The sequence below is a fragment of the Bactrocera oleae genome, chromosome 5, assembly GCF_042242935.1.
Source record: "Bactrocera oleae isolate idBacOlea1 chromosome 5, idBacOlea1, whole genome shotgun sequence".
NCBI lineage: Eukaryota > Metazoa > Arthropoda > Insecta > Diptera > Tephritidae > Bactrocera > Bactrocera oleae.
In genome coordinates this window covers 31,496,634-31,515,766 of record NC_091539.1, presented here as the reverse complement: position 1 = coordinate 31,515,766, position 19,133 = coordinate 31,496,634, and the positions used below count along the sequence as shown (strand labels likewise).

At 33.2% G+C, this 19,133-nt stretch overlaps 1 protein-coding gene across 3 annotated transcripts in view; it reads left to right on the top strand.

The window, feature by feature from the left end:
- Window positions 1–496: 496 nt before the first annotated feature.
- Window positions 497–19,133, top strand: part of LOC118682617 (GTPase-activating Rap/Ran-GAP domain-like protein 3) — a 106,429-nt gene continuing 87,792 nt past the window's right edge. For 2 of the 3 annotated variants that reach the window (XM_070109547.1, XM_036371869.2), the window contains exons 1-2: window positions 497–583; window positions 2,075–2,755. In XM_070109547.1, the coding sequence (XP_069965648.1) occupies window positions 2,346–2,755 (410 nt within the window). In that variant the 5' untranslated portion in view covers window positions 497–583; window positions 2,075–2,345. Of the gene's footprint in view, window positions 584–980; window positions 1,399–2,074; window positions 2,756–19,133 lie in introns of those variants that run through there. The other variant, XM_070109549.1, reaches the window with a different exon arrangement.

The following is a 19,133-nucleotide window of genomic DNA, read 5'->3' as shown; positions in this document are numbered from 1 at the left end:
ATCTGAAATCTCTTCGTAGTAAAAAGGGCTAAAGCAATTAATTAGGAATATAGAGCATGATTTACGAGTACATATCCAGAGACAAAAGAATTTTAACAATAATAAATTGAACGAATATTTATTTGCAAATGTTTTTCGTATCTTCGGCTTGTATTGAGCGAATACTTTCTATATAAAATTTAATCAAAACAAAATATAGAACCAACTAGCTATCAAGACATGTGGCACTGTGATTCAGACTAAAAACTTTATTCGCTTCTGTTAATAAATAGTTAAAAAAAAAATTCTCTTTGTATAGAAAATTTATTCGAATTTGATTAATTTCGGCACTCTCCACCACATTTTCGAAAGTTTTGTGCAATAGATTCAGTACAATTGAACTTATCGAATACCATCCCTGCCTTTTACTCAAAATATGCTCTTTATCGAAAAAATATTTCTTTTTGAACCACCACATAGTCAGATAAGCGATTTAGAGACCTTAAGTGGAGAGTAATTAATATGTTCGCAAAAATCCAGAACCAGTAACACTTTAGTTTTGAGACTGCACGCTGTAAAAAAACATATTGAAACTCATATTTACGTAAGCATATCTTTTCCACTTATTTGTAGACTGCAGATATACAATTGTATCTATATACCGTGTATTGTTGTATTGAAACTAAAATTTAATAAATATCACGAAAGGTTTTTACTAAATATTAGTAAGCACATCCAGGCAACACAATAAAAAAGAAAAAACTTATATGTATTCGAAGTTCGCTCTTTCTCTATTTACATTATACGAGCTTTTTCGAAATTCGAGCATATCACGTTACTCAAATGCCAGAGAACACGCCACTATACATACAGTGCGTATACGCGGTAAATAGTATACTTGTACTTTAACTTAATATATAATATTAAACGCGCTTACACAGTGTAGTTAAAATAATAGCAGGGATTTAAGTGTATGACCAAACTTTTTGAAAGTGGCTTTATGAAATTGTTTAATATCAGTTACAATCAACAACGTTGTATAATATTATATATGTATATTCATTAACCGGCGAAATTGTGAGTCGATCACCATCCTATTTGTATTTTGTTGATTAGTATAAGTTAGTAGGATATTCATCATATTAGTGCATGAATTACATGAACATTTTTACTACCCGATGATTCTTCACTTCAAGATCAACCAAAGCTTTGTAGGTATGAGCATTAAAGGAGTCAATGAGAGTTTGAAGATGTTTCCAGGCGCTATAGAGTATTACATGTAATTTTGGAAATTAAATTCGGTAACTGTGCTGTTAAAAAGAGTACATACCCAACCTTACTATAATGTGGCTCTTTACAATAACAAAAGGGATTTATATACCGCAAATAATGTCACATAAGTAAGATTTGACAATGTAGGTAAGTCAATAAGCCCGGCAATTATAAGTCAATAAATTGAATACTTCGTTAGAATACCATACTTGTATATTATTTTATTATTAACAGTTTAACAAATGCGAATTTTGTGAAAACTTAGCTTTAAGGATTCGTTTGTATTAACAATAATATTTGCACACCATTCTGTTACTTATTTAACTGTATATATTTAGAAAGTTTAGAACCTTTACTCGTTAATCACAAAATTTATTTGTTGCTGAAACCATTAACAAAGTAAGAAACTAAAGGCTTCTGGAAGTTTGCAAACATTTTGCGCGTGTCAAACTAAGAACATAAAAAATATGAAAATAATGAAATTTCCTTAACTGCATTAACAGGGCACAAAAAAAGTTTTCCTGAACTTTGATTGATGAAAAGGCAAAAAGTTTGCGCAACGGTATTTTTGGGGGGTCATTTGCCTTGGCATATGTAGAAATTTTGCTGGAAGTACTGGCAGGCCTTGCTATGGACTTTTAGATAATAACAAATTGTTTGGGTGAAATCCAGTGAGGTTCACTGAGTCACATTAGTGTTTACTTACATATGGTACATACAAGTTTTCTGACTACTACTAATTGGCTTTCAACATATGTACATACATATTTTCCTACTGCTTCATTGGTTTTGTTTGAACGCTCGTTTCTGTTTTCCCTTTCAGCACATTAAGTACCTGCACCAATACAAAGCTTCATATTTGAAGCTATAGCCCTAATAGCGCGAAGGATATAAGACTTTACCCATTAGTCGTACAGTTTGCAATTGGCGAAAGTCACTTTTATAGCCAGCTTGGACAACTGTACACGTATATAAAATAAATACAAATCGCAAATGTATGTCTAAACTAAGTACTTTCTAAATAATTAGAAAAATGTAATTTATAAAGCAATAAAGAAGTGGATAAGTACAGGGAACAAAAAAGATTAAGAATAATGGAACGTGACGAAAAAATATCACCCTCAATAACTGCAGTGTTGGATATTAGCACGATGCTTCCCGTTCAAGCAGCTACACACAGCAAACATAGGGCAACAAGTCCACATACTCCATCGCCATTACAAACGCTAGCACCAGCGCCACCTTTGCAGCCATTGGTGCAAACATTTGTCACACCGTTGCATCGAAAAAAAGGTCGCTTAGAACGCTCCGAGCGCTTGCAAACTGTTGACAACAGTACTTCTAACAGCGGGGCCAGTTTGAATAACACAGCGACAACGCCAACGCCAACATCCTATTCAGCTTGGGAGGCTTTGGTTAAAGAAAGTTTCGGACAAATATCATGGCCCATTAAAATCACTTCATGGGAACTGGTTGACGACCGCGTGAAAATTGTGCCAAACAGGTGAGTGTTAGCAAGTAAACGACGGAAGAATAACAAAATCGAAAAGATATTTTTCATACATGTTTTCACATGTTTTTTCGCTTTAAAGTGTTTTTCAAATAGGCATGCAAGTTGACGTTCCTTAGAACAAAGCGATGAAATTACAACCTAATCTATAATCAAAGGATCCTATTATAATTTTTAGATAAAGTGTGTTAAAGAAACGAGTTAATTTTTCGGTTATTCAATAAAATGCTAATCAGACGGACGAAAATCACTTGACAAATAAATTATAAAACCCTAATGAAAAACGAGCCTTTGATTGATAGATGCGTATGTATAACTACCGTACGTACAGCTTGGATTGGCTGAACTACACAGTGAGCTCTTAAGGCGTGATATATTTAATGGCGCTTGAATGTTCTTAGATCTGGATATGAGTAGTCTCACGGGTAAATTGATTTGCCACCGGTGGGCTTTTTTTCTTTTTACAGGTAGTCAGATTTTATAAAATCTCTGGTTAATATTTTTCTTTATCAGTTTTTTTCTTTAACGTATTTTGACATATCGTTTACACCTGAAAAAAATATTTTTTTCCTAATTCAATGAATTACAATTTTCCAACATATGGCATTATAAAAGGCCTAAAAATCTCACGGGCCTAAGGCTTCTATAGTGTAATATTTTGATTAATATCATTACTAGGTGCCAACCATTTCCAAAAAAAAATTTCCACCTAAAAAATTTCAAAAATCTTTCTAGGTATAGCATTTTTTCATATGCAATTATTTGTTATACTATTGCAACATGTTGCTACAGAGTATAATATTTTTGTTCACCTGACGGTTGTTTGTATCACCTTAAACTAATCGAGAGAGATATGGAGTTATGTATATATATAAATGATCTGTCAGTCCGTCTATCGGTGCAAGCTGTAACTTGAGGACGATTTTGTAGACGGGCGTGATCGGACCACTGCCACGCCTCAAAGCGCCATTAACCGAAAACATATAAATTGCCATAACTAAGCTGCAAGTTAAGATACAAAACTGTACCTTGGTACAACGAATAGCAATAATAAGGGACACCTCGCCCCTAATAGGGTATATTCCAAACCAATAAAGCTATATCATCCAAATTTGCACCGGACAAGTATTTTCGATATTAATTGCGCCAGCGTGAAAATGATGAAATCGGATGATAATCCCGCCCACTCCCAATATACCGGTTTTATTGAAAACTACTAAATATGCGATAAATCAATAACTAAATACTTCAGATACATAAAATTTTACAATCGAGTTGGTATGAGAGGGCTTGATAGGAGCCGGTGTCAAATTTGGGCGACGGGCGTTGCACCGACCAATTATAATATGCCATCTCAGGTTTAAAAATTGTCAAAATCGGGCCAAAACTATTCAAGCTCCCTGTATGTCAAAATTTGGTTGAATCGAGTTAATATTTCCCTTAGCCCCCCTATACCTAATAGAAAGATTTTCGAACTTCCGGCTTACTTTATATGTCATAGGTATATCGGCTAATATGTGAGTTATCTGAATTAAATAGAGTCAGCGTGTTTTTCTTCTAACAGTGCATTTCTGTACCTAAAACGAATAAAAACGGGTGAAAACTTGCCCTAGACCCCATTATTTTATATCATGATGTACCTTAATAAAACTCAGGAAGCATTATATTCTGTTAATAATAAAAATTAACTGAATGTATAATATTGGATTTACATTATTTTAATACCAAAAATAAGTGAAAATATATTATTCTACATATAATAATATTCATTATTCTTACAAACCACTGAACATTAATAGAGTTGTGCTAGACTTTAGTCTCAATCTCATATCCCTAATATAATATAATCCCTAATATCGATATTCTGGTTAACGTTTTGCACATCAACTCATTATATAACATCTCATTTGAGGATGCTTTTAATATAATTTTCGATGACTGCAAGAAAAATTCTGTTTTTGGTTGGAAATATATTTTTTTATTCAATATAATCTCCCTTAACTTCAATACACTTATTCTAATGATCCTGCAATAATTTTATGTCATCCCCATAATGACTATCCGGAAGCTCTGCAAAATACCCGTCTTCGGCTGTAATAGCTTCTTTATTCGACGAAAAACGCATTCCACGAAAGAATTATTGTATTTCAGGTTTCTGAAGAGGTAGTAGTCGCTGGAAGGTAAATCTGATGAATACGGTGGATGCTCAAGCAATTCGTAATTTAAGTCGTTGACTTTTGTCATTATTAACACACCTTTGAGAGCAGATGCATTGTCTTTATGAAAAATAATTTTTTTTTTTCTCTCACGAATTTTTTCATCCAGCTCCAAAAGGCTGCAATAATATTCAGAGTTGATTGTTTTACCTTTCTGCAGATAATCAATTAACGAAATTCCATTTGCATCCCAAAAAACTGATGCCATAACCTTCTTTGGTGATCGTTGTGATTTCACCCGCTTCAGTCCACTTTAAACGTTCTTGTTTCAATTTAGGATTATGGTGGTAGATCCAAGTCTCATTCATAGTTATAAAACGACGCAAGAAATCGGTTTTATTCTGCTGAAAAGGCACCAAATTATACTGAGAAATTTGTGTTGATCCAGTTTTTGATGAATTTTAAACGTCTGCGGCACTAAGTTTTCAAACAGCTTTTTCATATGTAATTCTCCATGTACAATATGAAGTACTCGTTCGTCTGAGATGCCTATGGCATAGCAGTTTTACGCTTAGTCAAACTTGGATCTTCATTAATAATATAATGAACTTGGTCAATAATTTCTGGTGTGGTTGCGGCTTTTGATCTTCCTTCGCGTAGATACTATTCAAGCTTAGTACGACCACGTTTATATTCCCAGCCCAAAATTCAACGATGCGTTTTGAAGGTGAGTACACTTCTAACAATTGTTTATAAATTTCATTTGCTTTTAAACCTTTTAAAACAAAGAATCTTATTACTGCGCGATATTTTCCATATAAAAAAATACTTTGACACGTCAACTTCAAAAGAAAATAATTAAAGAAAAATAAACTTCAGATCGATAGCTTAAAAACTTAAGGACTAGTTTGTATAGCGATATATTGCGAGAGTTTAACAAAGCTATTATAATCTGTGACACTCTGTAAATGCAATATTGTGGTAGTATAATTAACAGCGTTGGGCTCATTTACTAAACAACAGTTTTTATGAATTTTTCTGAACAATTCGTAGCCTGTATATTTTGATTTGCGTTGAGTGAACCGACTACATTTTTGTTAACTAATTTGATACCCCCATTTGTAATATAATAAACTCAGGAACACAATAACTACAAGTATTCATTATATCTGTCTATTTGGGTTTAAAATACTTAGTTGCACATCTAGCACTTCATATTATATATGAGTCATAATTCGAGATTGGTGTGAGTGTGTTAGAAATATCCCCAGGCTAAGCTTATTACAAAAAATCTCTCATTCAAAAACAATCAACTCATTCTATAGATCTTCTGAACTTAAAGTTAAATTTTTTTTGAAAATGTGGTACAATACTAAATTATATACCCATTTAAAACGCTACCGGTAAGTTTATTGGATGAAATTCAAGCGCTAACGGAGTAATTACCTCACTTAATATGCTAATTGGAGTGAATGGTTACAAAATAATTTGCATTAATGCAATTTTCATTCGTTCAAGCAATAACAGCTCTGTAACAAATGGGGATGTGAGGCTGAGGGTGAAGAAAGAAAATCGCTACTTGCACGTTAATACATATACATAAGTTGCTTTTTTAATGACGTGAAGAGAGTGACATGCAGAGAAAAAGGCATTGCTGCAGGACTGACCATTGATGGTTGTTCAGCTATGTTGCAGGGTTTACGGCAAATATTTTGTTAGTATGTTTTTTATCTATGTGATACCGAGTAAAAAGACGATATGGCAATGTATGCAAATTGGTTGCAATAGTGACCAGAAGGGAGTGTGATTAAATATAGTTGATTAAGTTTGTTATGGTTGGGCGATGGTTGAGTGAGTGTTCCATTTGTGAAGAAGTGACATTTAAAAATAAATCTCATACATTGGGAGAAATGTGTAGGGAAATGCTGTTTTGATATATTGTAAACAGGTCATTAGTTGATAACAAATAGTAAAGGCACAATAAGAATGCACTTCAAAACGTGATGGGTTTCTTACTAATCTGCTGGATAATATTATGCTAAAGTACAATATGTTGTCGAAAAATTACATCTGAGAATAAGGTAAATAGAAAAAAAAGAATAAAATACTAAATAATGTAATATACTAAATAATGTAATAGCTCTAATAGTAGTTAATGATATTAAAACAAAAAAATTTGAATGTACATTTATATTCATATCTTAAGATTTATGATAAAAAGTTTTCAAACATAAAATCTTGCAACTGGTTTTAAGGTATTGATGTGAGTATACATCTCAAAATATATTTTCTTTTGCGTTGCATTTGGATATACAACAATATTAAAATTTTTATTGCCACTGATTCCATAATTATCTAAGAAACTATCTATGCAAACAACCTCGACTTTATTGAAACTTAGTGCGAGTCTAGAATTTTTGAGTTCTCATAAAAGATTTTTTACACATATGTAAAAATATAAAAGATACGTTTAATGTAAATACATATTAAACTTTAAGTCATAAATTATTTATTTTGCAAATTTTATTAAGTAAATTATAAGGTTTGTAAATTTTTGAAGTGTACGTCTACCTTTCCCACGCGTATAATATTTTTTATATCTTAATGAACTCGTATATATTATAAGTATGTAAGTGTGTAGAGTGCATAGTGATTGTGGTCCCTTTTGTGGACTGTTTTCTACTGCGGCTTTTGCAAAAATATGCAAATCAGTTCTCTATTGGTGGTCTAACTGACGTTATCAAATAAAATACTTGTATTTTATTCAAAGGAACAAATTGATTTTGATTAGAATTCGAAAATTCTTTGCTGAGTTGTTACAGTGCGTGTACTCCTGCAAATTAAATCAAATTATTTATTTATGGAATGGTGAGATATAATTCTGCAGAAAGAAAAGAAAGTGGAAAACATACACGTTATTTAAATAAAAATTATAACCAATACTTCAGTTTTTATAAGTTCCAACATGGGGTCATAGCTCAGTGTACAAGTTCTTTGGGATTTGCACGGGACAGCACTGCATGTTGCCAAATTATTTGACGAATTTATTAGTCTCATTAAATTTATAATCAACAACGTGAAAATTTATTTTCTCCGCGTGCGTACTCACAAAACGAGTCGAAACATGTCAAAGTGGTCATTAATGCGCAGCGAACTTTTTTCGGGAAAAAAATCAAGCAACCATTTTTGTAACAGTACATCTGCTCCCGAAGGAAAAACGTCGCATACTACACACTCACTACCGTCATCCCCACTGTGTTCACAACTGCGTCCGAAACAAAGTCATAGGCAATCACCAAAAGCAGTCAAGAAAGAATATAACAATTTAAATCAATGCAGTCACAAAAGCACATGCGCCCATTGCCGGGTTTCTTGCTCCAAACCCAATGCTAAAATATTTATTCACAATAAAACACAAGTGACAGGTGTCGAAATTGCGGCTGCAGCTGCTCATGCGACCGTAACGCAAGCTACACATACTGCTGCAGTTATAGCAGTTACATCGGCAGACAACAGTAATAGTGCCGTTACGATTGGCCGCAAATTTATGAAAAATGTTCACGACCAAAACTCGCCCTCCCCTAGTGGCTTTAGTCGCCCACGTATGCATTCCTCGACTAGCAGCACTGTGTCACAGAAAATTTACGAGGAAGACGAAGAGGCAAAGGCTGAGTTGGAGTCCAGCTCCAGAGACCAACCCATAACGACAGCGAATTACTTACAGTACCGTCGTCGCCGCTTCAGTTCACAGCCGAAGATATTTCAACAATGCATTAAGGCAGAACAATATTTTCAGGAGAGAAGGTAATATTATTATGAACTTTTCCACATTAAGCAAACGTTTTTATTATCGTATAAAAATGTTTAAATTTTACTACACCCTGGTAACACAGAGTATAATAGGTTCGTTCACCAAGCCGTCGTCTGTTACCCGAATATATTTCCAGCAAGCTACCTGCTTGCGTGTGCCATAACATAATCGTCAATTCAGCAAAACAATTGGGTCACAATAAGGATGTTTTTGAATTTTTTTTGTTAAACAAACTCGATTTCCTTTACGTAGGCAGGTACCAAGTTCCCCTCAATCTACTGGCTTCTCTCTAAAGCACCCCGTACTTCTGATGAACTACGTCAGTAAAAAAATAAGGTTTATCCGTGAAACCTCCGAGACGTCGTAAGGAAACCGTCGACAAATTGCTGAAATTATTTCATGCTGAAAATTGCAAATATTTAAACATGGTTTATGATTACGAAGGTTTTTCATATAGGGCTCTTTACGCAACAACACTCTAGATTCGGCTAGAAAGGTAACACTTAAATTTATATGAAAATCAGTTTAACAAGTAAGGAAGGGCTAAGTTCGGATGTAACCGAACATTTTATACTCTCGCATAGTCAAATGGTATACTCGTTTGAGATTTCCTTTATATATTTTAATAATTAGATCAATCGTTCTTGTGTTTTGTTGTATACGCTTATAATTTATTTTAAATCGTTTTTTGACAATCAATAATATTTTTTTTTTATTATTATACATGTTTAGTTTAAAAATAATAAATATTAACAACTTTAAAAATTATATTATTTTATTAATTTGTATATAATATTTATTAAACATACATTTTTATATAGATTCTTATACATACCTATATCCAAATTATATTTCTTTTCTCATGATAGCTGAGAACTGTCTCAAAAGTAACTGCATTAACATGGGAAGGATCCATGTTTGAAAATGCCCAATCAATTTGTGTACCGGCAGGTGTAGTTGAATATTCTACACCAAGCAGGCAACTAACGTTTTTTTCTTGGAGCAGTTTTCCTATTGCATTCCCTGTAGACATTAAACAAATGTTGGAATCTCCAAAATTAGCACATTTTGATAGCATAACTCAGAAGTAAGGACTTCCTGAAGTTCTACAATTAAATATCTGACAGAGTAAGCTGATTTTCTGTAGAACAGAATACTAATATTGAAACATTTAAACAAAACCGCTTCTAAAACTTTGCGGCCTGAATAAATTTCCTTTAAAGCCTTTGGTTCTATAGAGTTAGCAATACTATGCTTTGCATATATTATAATGCCCCGTTTATTTCTGTTGCTTGTTTCCGTGCTATCTTTCCTCAGCTCGTTAATTGGAGTAAATTCTGGTATATCAAAATTTTCGCAAGGATAACTTCAAGTTTCTACAAAACATAAAATATCTGAAGATAGCATCAAAAAGTCGCTTTTTATATCATTAATGTGAGCATGAAGACTCTGAACAATATGGAATAAAATTTGATGTCCAGATGTTCGGGAAATCATAAAATTGAAACTTGTTGTCAGAGCTTTATTTGTGTTCAATTCCCTCAGTTCCTTAAATACAGGTACCGATTCAGAAAATTTGTTAGGAGGAATAAAATTTCCTATAATGAATAGACCTTCTGCAGAAGTAGCTCGACTACAAGCGACATATATTGAAGCTCTAGGCATTCTGGGTCGAGTATGAACTACAACTTTATTATATGTGGCACCCTGACTTTTATGAATAGTTATTCCCTCAGCCGGAACAACTGGAAACTGATTTCTTCCAATTGAAATTTGTTTATTTCTTTTATATTGAAAAGATTTTAGAACATTTTCAATTGGTGTCCAAGAACTTTCTAGAGGATGAGACTTTTTTGATCGTGCTATCAAACCAATAGAAGGTTCCAAAAATTTAACCCACAGAATTGTTTGAAAAGAACAATGGAAATTAATTTGCATAAGTTGTCCAGCTGCCCCATTAACCAAGCCATCACACGTGTTAATGTTCACTGTACTCATATATTTGGCCGAGGTTTTTAGTGCCAATTCATAGGGCAGTCCCTGCGTTTCAGAAGTTTTGAAAAGTTTAACTCTTTCCAAAATATTGTCATTTTCATTTATACCAATTCCTTTAACTGAGTCTTTTGCAGTTGAAAGGAAAGCTTAAGGGCATTGAAATTATGTGTCTCTTCATTGGACCAAAATAAATGTATGGCATCATCGGGAACTTCTTCGAAATTAACTACTCGAGTTTCAATGAGTGATATGTCCTCATTTGTCATAGTACCAGATGCCATATGGTTTAATGCAATTGCAAAGGCCTGATCCTCCCGTTGTCTCATTATTTCTGTTAATTCAAAGTATTTAAATAACTCCCACAAAGGGTAACCAACTAAAGTGCTGTATGCATCATTGGGATTAGGAGGGAATATCCACATATCTCCAACAGGTGAGAGTTGCTTCAAATCACCAAACAAGAAGATCGGTATACCACCGAAGGGGCTGTCTGTTTTGAAAATTTGTTTTACCATCGATATTTCATCAATTATGATTAATTTTAAATAGATAAGTCTGGAATACAATGAATTAACTGTGTCATTGCTAAGCGGCCTCAACTCTCTATTCAACTGATTAACAGGTAAAAAGAATATTGAATGAAGGGTCATTCCATCTATTCCGAATGCTGCTTTACCCGTAGGTGCGCAAAGAAGAACTTTTAAGGAACTTCTATTGGATCCAGGTGTAGAATTGTAACGATGGTTAAGAGCTTGATATATTGCAGATATCAAACGACTCTTTCCTACATCTGCACCGCCTCCAATGAACTCATAAAATGGGAAATTTGTTTTTAGGTAGTGCATCAAATGTGTCAAATAGGTTCTTTGCTTAGGATGTAGACTTTGAACTAAAGAAAATAATTCCTCAACTGGAATTAAAGGGGGTAGTTTAATAAGTCTAATATTGCAATCAGATTCAGTGCCATTATCTGTTGAATCTTCGCCATGCAAGTCCAGCAAACTTATATTTGGGTTTATTTCTGGAAGTGCCAACACTCTGAACTCATTTTCCACAATAGTCTGCTCATTATCGTTAACAATGAGATCTTGCTGTTCATTCTGCCATGGATGGTAAAGCATTACCATTTCGCGGAAATACTCAACTCTGGCCAAATCTGGGTAAAACCTTCTATACCGAATAATACAAGGTTTGGTACGTTTCTTAACTTTCTGGTAAATTATCCTTTTCTCTCTCTTCTTCTTTATGATTACTGTCTTGTGCTCTTCTACTAGATTTAACATATTTATACATAGATGCAAAATCAGCTAAGCAAAGGTTTTCTGACTAATCGGATCTTTGAACATAACGGTCTAAAATACCGGATAGGAACATTTCAGTCGAACCTGAAGGAAGGTTTTGAAGTTCCGCTCCAGGTTTTACCATTCGAACACGTTCCTCAGGTCGAGAGGTATTTATAAATATTTCTGCATTACTTGCTTCCGAAAGATGGAGCCCAATGCAGCAATATACTGCTTATTGTGCAGATATTTCTGTGCCTGATATAAATTTATGACCTATATGTTTAAGTTTTTGCTTAACAGTATAATTTCCAGCATTTACCTCTGATATAGCTTCATTTAAGAGCCTAGAAACTCCCCTGTTAGACTTGTTAATATAATTAATTACATATGAACAGTAAGCATATGCATCCAGTATATATTGGATATCCATATTTGCTCTATGGAGTTCCAAAATCAGAGGATTATAAGCGTTTATAAAACGATCCTGTAATTTTCTTGTTAGAAAAATGTTGGGTTTTGTTAAACTTGATCTAAGGGCTAACAAATAGTCATCAAAAGACATATTTTTTTTCTACTATCAGACAGGAAATGTTCAAAATGTCTTAAACTAAAAATGTCTTTTGTAGTCATATTTGAATTTAAAAGGTTTTGAATTTTGAAAAAGTTTTCCTTGTGTCTTTCTGAGTTTTAACTTGTTTCTGTAAGATTTTGTATAGTATTTGCGTTGAACTCTTAAACTTACCATTGGTTATAAAATTCTGAAATCCAGTTCTCATTAATATGTATATTGTGCTCACGATACAGAGGGGTATTCACTAAGAATTGCAAAGCTACTATAATATTTTCGGGGCGTATGGTATCGATCATGTAATCGCGATTGTATTGCAAATGCTTTCTTAAGTGAATTTGTATCACATGAACTCATCAAAGGACCTTGGTAGAGATGTCACAATATTGTTAACAGAAATTATTATATTAATAACAGCACCTATAATAATGACGGATTGTCAAAAAAGGCAATCTAGGCATGATGAGACGTTCTTCATTTGGGGTTAAATCTTTCAAACAATCAGGAATTTCAGGAAAGTCTAGACCGTTAGCTAAACATATTTTTGGATCGTTCTTTTTAACATTTTAACAAACGCATTTTTGCAACTAGCACAAAAAATGTAATTTCCATTTTCCGAAGTTAATTTTTGTATTAAAGAGAAGGCGGATGCAGCATTCGGATGATCTTGCGCAATAGTTTCGAAATTTAATTTGGTGTTCAAACCATAATCCTCCGCAGAAAATACATATTTCATACCCCTCCTACTAAGCTGTCGACGTTGTGTTTCTCTATCACGCTCCTCTCTCCTTATTTCAGGATTTCTTCTTGCATGTTCTCTTTGCACTTGATAACGAATAAACTCTAAATTCCTATGCTCAGGATAATCCCTAGTGTTCCAAATTTGCTCATCATAACGTACCTCGGGATTTCACCGCCTGGTTCCATGTTGCTTTGTACTGATAATTTGTCCGGACAGACGTACATCGGAATCTAATCTACGACTAGCGTGACTGACAGTATCTGTATATAAAGAGTTTGCACGAATAACTCTTATATGTCTCCTATTCTGAAGACGTCTTAGTAATACAGACCTTCTACACTATATAAGTAATACACTGAAATTTGTTTGAAGAAAGCATTTTGCTGGTCAAGAAATCTAGTGTAACTGAAACTACAAACACAGTGTACTAATATTTATTATACTCTTGCAACATGTTGCTACAGAGTAATAATAATAGTTTTATTATGGTATATTTTTGTACACACAGCTTACGTACTGTTGTATACCTATATATTTCATAGATATTCACTAACATAATAATACATAATATTTAGTTATATTTATATTTTAGAAATTAGTAGTTTATTTCATTGTATTGAAATTAAGTGCTCGGAAAACCCCTCCGTACATTGCTTTTGTCTAACGATTTTTAAAACAGGGATCTATGGTACCTATTTTGAAAGGTCTGCTCATGAAGGCTAAATTAACAATAACTTACATATAATTAAGTATGGTACACACATATGTAGAGCAGGTATGTAGATTTTCTTCTTTCTGTCTTAATATCTAAACCTTTTATAAGCTGCCAACGGCGCTGGGTAAATCCCAAAAAGTACTTAAATGTAATTTTCTTGAGTTTACAGTTCAACTCATGACCTTCATATTAAATAAAATGTGTTGCAAAACTGAGATATTAGAGAGTAGCATTTAAGCCGATTTGGTCGCAGCTTATCTATTACCACATGAAAAGGATTTTTAGCCCTTTTGATACTACACTCTCTACAAAGTCCATATTATACATATATTATATTTTGTTATAAGTTCAATATGATGGCTGAGAAAATTTACCTATCCACTGATTATCAACAAATATTAGAAGAAATATATGTATATAGAAATCTATATCTATCTCGATTAGTTTTAGGTGATGAATAAAACTGAACTCTGTTGCAACATTTTGCGGAAGTATAAAAATGTTACGGAAGAATTGAACATTCATTATTCGATTATTATTTGGTATCTTATTAACTTATGTTATTGATCATAGATTTATTTAGTGTCAATATTATTATTTTCTCCGAAATGTTAACTTTAATAAAAAGAAGCTATTTAACTCAAACATAATATATGTGATATAAACTGAACCAAAGGGGTTAAATTTAATATGGGGGGTATACGAGGTTGCTGTTGTACGAAAGGAGCGGAAATCAGTATATTAGAGTTATAAAGTTTAAACAAAGGGCTAGACAAATTTCGTTTATATGCAGCTATGAACTACATTATTTTTAAGAAAAACTGTCCATTTAATTTCATTAAATTATAAAATTAACGAAATAAATTATACCATAAGTAGTACATGTATGCTGGGGAAATTTCTGGATCGATTACACACATTTTCGGCATTAAACTGTTGTATATCTAATATTTTACGTTTATGTAAAGCCAAACGGAAGTTTGAATTTTTTACGGAAAGTATGTTGGAGCTAGGGTCAATATATACCCGATAATGGGTTCTAGGGCGGAACCAAGAATTTTATACTCTTGTAATTCGCAAGAATCAAAGGCCAGGAAATTCCTTCAGGTGTGGCAAAACCTTATATTAAAAAATGTTGAGAAGGAATTAAACATCCATTATTGAATGAAATCGTGATTAAATTACAATCAAATTTGGTATCTTCTTGACATATATTAAAGGTCATAAACTTAGTCTCAGTTTTATTGCTATATTTTAATTCGCGTTAGCGAAAATTATATTAAAGAATAACAAAAAACATCTTGAAGTGAGATATACATAATTATGAATGTGTTATTAACTCGACCAAAGTGGCTAAATTTTATATTATAAGCTTGTGTGGAAAACGTCAACCAGAGAATCGGAATTCATTATATGAAGGTGTGAGGTTTAGATCAAGGTATATACTATTTTCATTCTAATTCAGCGTCAAACCACATAATTTTTAAGAAAACTTATTCACTTAAGTACATTAAAATATTACATTTTGATCAATCAGAACGGTTTAAAGCCAAGAGGAAAGACGGAAATCATATATATGTATATACATTGGGGATAGAGAAAGTTATTAATTTTTACATTGTTTAGCTATACTCGAGCATAGAGAAGATATTTTGAAGCAATTTTATATATAAAAAAAATTTTATTACTCACTGACCGACATACGAGAAGTATTATAAGTAGTATATAAAAATAGAAGGTAGCATTAACTCGATTTTATTAACTTTTGCCGATACTACATACTACTTACATGCCACAGACTAATAAAATACTCCCACTGTTTCATTAAGGTACCTCACATACCATCACCAATCGTATGGAGTAAAGCCAGACGAATGTTTAAAAATCCTGATATTAGTTACATGGGGGCCAGGTAAAATTTTCACTCGATTTCATACATTTTCGGCACAGAAATACCTTGTTATAAGTAAAATACGCTCTCTCATTTTCATTGAGATAACTCACATATTGGCCGATATATGCGGTATAAAGTCACCCGGAAGTTCAAAAATCTTTATATTAGGTATATGAGGGTTATAGGAAGTATTGATTCGATCGAACCCATTTTTGGACACAAACATACTATTATTGAGAGTTTTATTTATTTAATTTATTACATGAATTTCAATTAAATGTCTTACACATTGACCGATATTTTCGGTAAAAAGGCAAGTATAGGCACTGGGGTCTACAAATTCAGTACTCGAATATTTTTGGTTCGATTTAGACAATTTTTGGTCACAAGGTGGCATACTTCAAACGCATTATTCACCCAAAGTTTTACCTCGATACAATCATTTTTGTTTGATTTGCATATTGGAAAGTGAAAAAATTAGATGGAATTTAAAATGGTGTTATATGGGAAATAGGCGTGGTTGTAATCCGATTTCGCCCATTTTCGTACTATAATATAGAAATATGAGAATAATATTATGTACCGAATTTGGTTGAAATCGGTTAAGCAGATCCTAAGATATGGGTTTTCACCTAAAAGTGGGCGGTGCCATGCCATTTTGAACATGGTTTCTAAAATTATCTCATACTATCCCAGAGATAAAAATTTAATGTCTCTGGCTTGTTTAGTGCTTGATTTATCGCGCTTTTAGTAGTTTTTAACATTACCGTTATATGGGAGTGAGCGGGGTTGCCACCCGATTACACCCATTTTCACACCGTCAATAGAAATGCTAAAAACATTTGTTCTCAGTGAATTTTGGTTTAGCAGTTTAGGAGATATGCACATTAAACCAATTAGGGGCGGAGCCATGCCCACTTTAAAAAAAAAATTTAACCACAGATGCCCCTCCCTAATGTGATCCTGTGTGCCAAATACCAGCCTTTTATCTTATTGTGGGGCTTAGTTATGACAATTTACTTGTTTTTGATTAATTCCGTTTTGTGGGCGTGGCAGTGATCCGATTACAACCGTCTTACGGTATCAAAAAACATGTGTACCAAGTTTCATAAGATATCTCAATTTTTACTCAAGTTACAGCTGGCAAAGACGGTCGGACGGACGGACGGACGGACAGACAGTCACCCGGATTTCAACTCGTCTCTTCATCCTGATCATTTATATATATCTAACCCTATATCTAACTCAATTATTGTAGTTTTACCCGTTAGTTGAATGAAACTATTATACTCCGTAGCAACATGTTGCGAGAGTATAAAAATGGATGATAAACGTAGCGCAGCGTCTTAAGCCCTGCCATGAGATGGAAAAGTATGGTCAGTATGGATATGGTAGTATAGAAATCTCGATATCACACGATTTTAAATAACTGTTGATCGTTCGCGGTATTTGCCGAAACTAATGCGCATTGGTGCATCATAACCACCTCAATACGTCCCTACCGGACTTTGGTTAGGATTGTACTACTTTACCTCCGTTCCATACAAAACTGTTTGTGGGCTACGAATATCCAAAAAATGGTCTAACAATGTCTAATTTATGAATTTAGTTTCCTTTTTTTCATAAAATGACACTGATTTTCAATAAATACTTTTAGCAGTGTGATATACCTATTTGTTCTAAAATGAGCATTAAGTAATTTCGCGATTTTTGTCCGACATTTTCGACCGATGTATGAAAAAGGTGCAACATAACATGGCACTAAATGTTATATATCTTTCTAACAATATAAGGACTTTAGCAGTATTTCTAATTTCAGTTAATTATATCTCACTCAAATGTTTTCTAAAATAAGAAAATATCTCGATAAGTGCCAAAAAGTAACAGTTATTAAATATGAAAGCAAAACTCAGCACAACCGTTATAACAAGAAAGGAAGACCTGCGTTCAAGTGTAACCGAACATTTTATAGTCTTGCAACTTCCAAGAATCAAAGCCTGTTAATTCCTACAGCTCCTGGCAAATTTCGTATTAAAAAATGTTGCAAAAGAATTAAACATCCATTGCGCGATGAAATAGTGAATAAATTACAATCAAATTTGGTATATTTTTGACCTTTATTGAAGGCCATAAAGTAAGAATTAATTTTACTGGTATATTTGAGTTCGATTCAGCTAAAATTATATTAAAAACACCTTCAAATGAGATATATTTATTTAATTTATATTGAGTTGATGTGGAAAACGTTAACCAGAGGATCAGGATTCCTTATATTAGGGAATAATGGTTTTATCACCTTACACAATATGTACATATCATTACCACATAAAGTATAATTTATATACTTTCATGCACTTCCAAGATACCACACGAGAAATGGAAAATTTTTAAGATAGATTCTACTTTGTTTTTAAACTGTTTAAATTATAGATAGTAACTTCACAAATGAATGGAGGAAATTAAAATTATACTTGATTTATTTTCTTGCATTTGGATAGCTTTTGAAATCGGAAAACAAAACTAATTTTTATTTTTAAGTACGCCTTATCATTTTTCCACACCAGAGCTTTGTATATTATTATCTATAATTATCCAAGTTATTCAATCACCTTATCATTTTTCCACACCAGAGCTTTGAATTTACTGAGCTTTTCCTTTAGCCACGAAGCTTTAAGCCCTTTCAACTTTTTGAAGAATAAATTAACTTAAATATTTTCCCGCCATTTAGCTGGTTTATGCATACTCACCAATATATATTTTATCTAATAAAGACTGTACATGCGCAATATGGGATACAATCCACCATGCGACAGTTTCGTATATGTATACATAGGTACACCATACTTAGGTAAACACGAATTTGTGTCAAAAGGCAATTGTTATATACTTCATAACTATGACGTCACAATACAGTCCAAACATTCTGTGGATTGTTGACTAAGGTATTACGACGACGCCACTTTAACACTCACATGACCAGACGAACGCGAGCAGTTGACAAGATTATATGTTGGTGAATGGTGAGGAGTACGCTTTTAGGCGCTAAGGCATTCGACTGTACAGAAAGTACAATAAATAAAAAAATGTTGACAGCGGATGCAAAAAAATATTTGCCAAGCGTTATTAATCATGTTGAAAGAGCCCAAATGTGCCAGCTCCTAAACGGTTAACTTAAGCGCAGTGTAACAAAATGCCTAACAATGGGTAA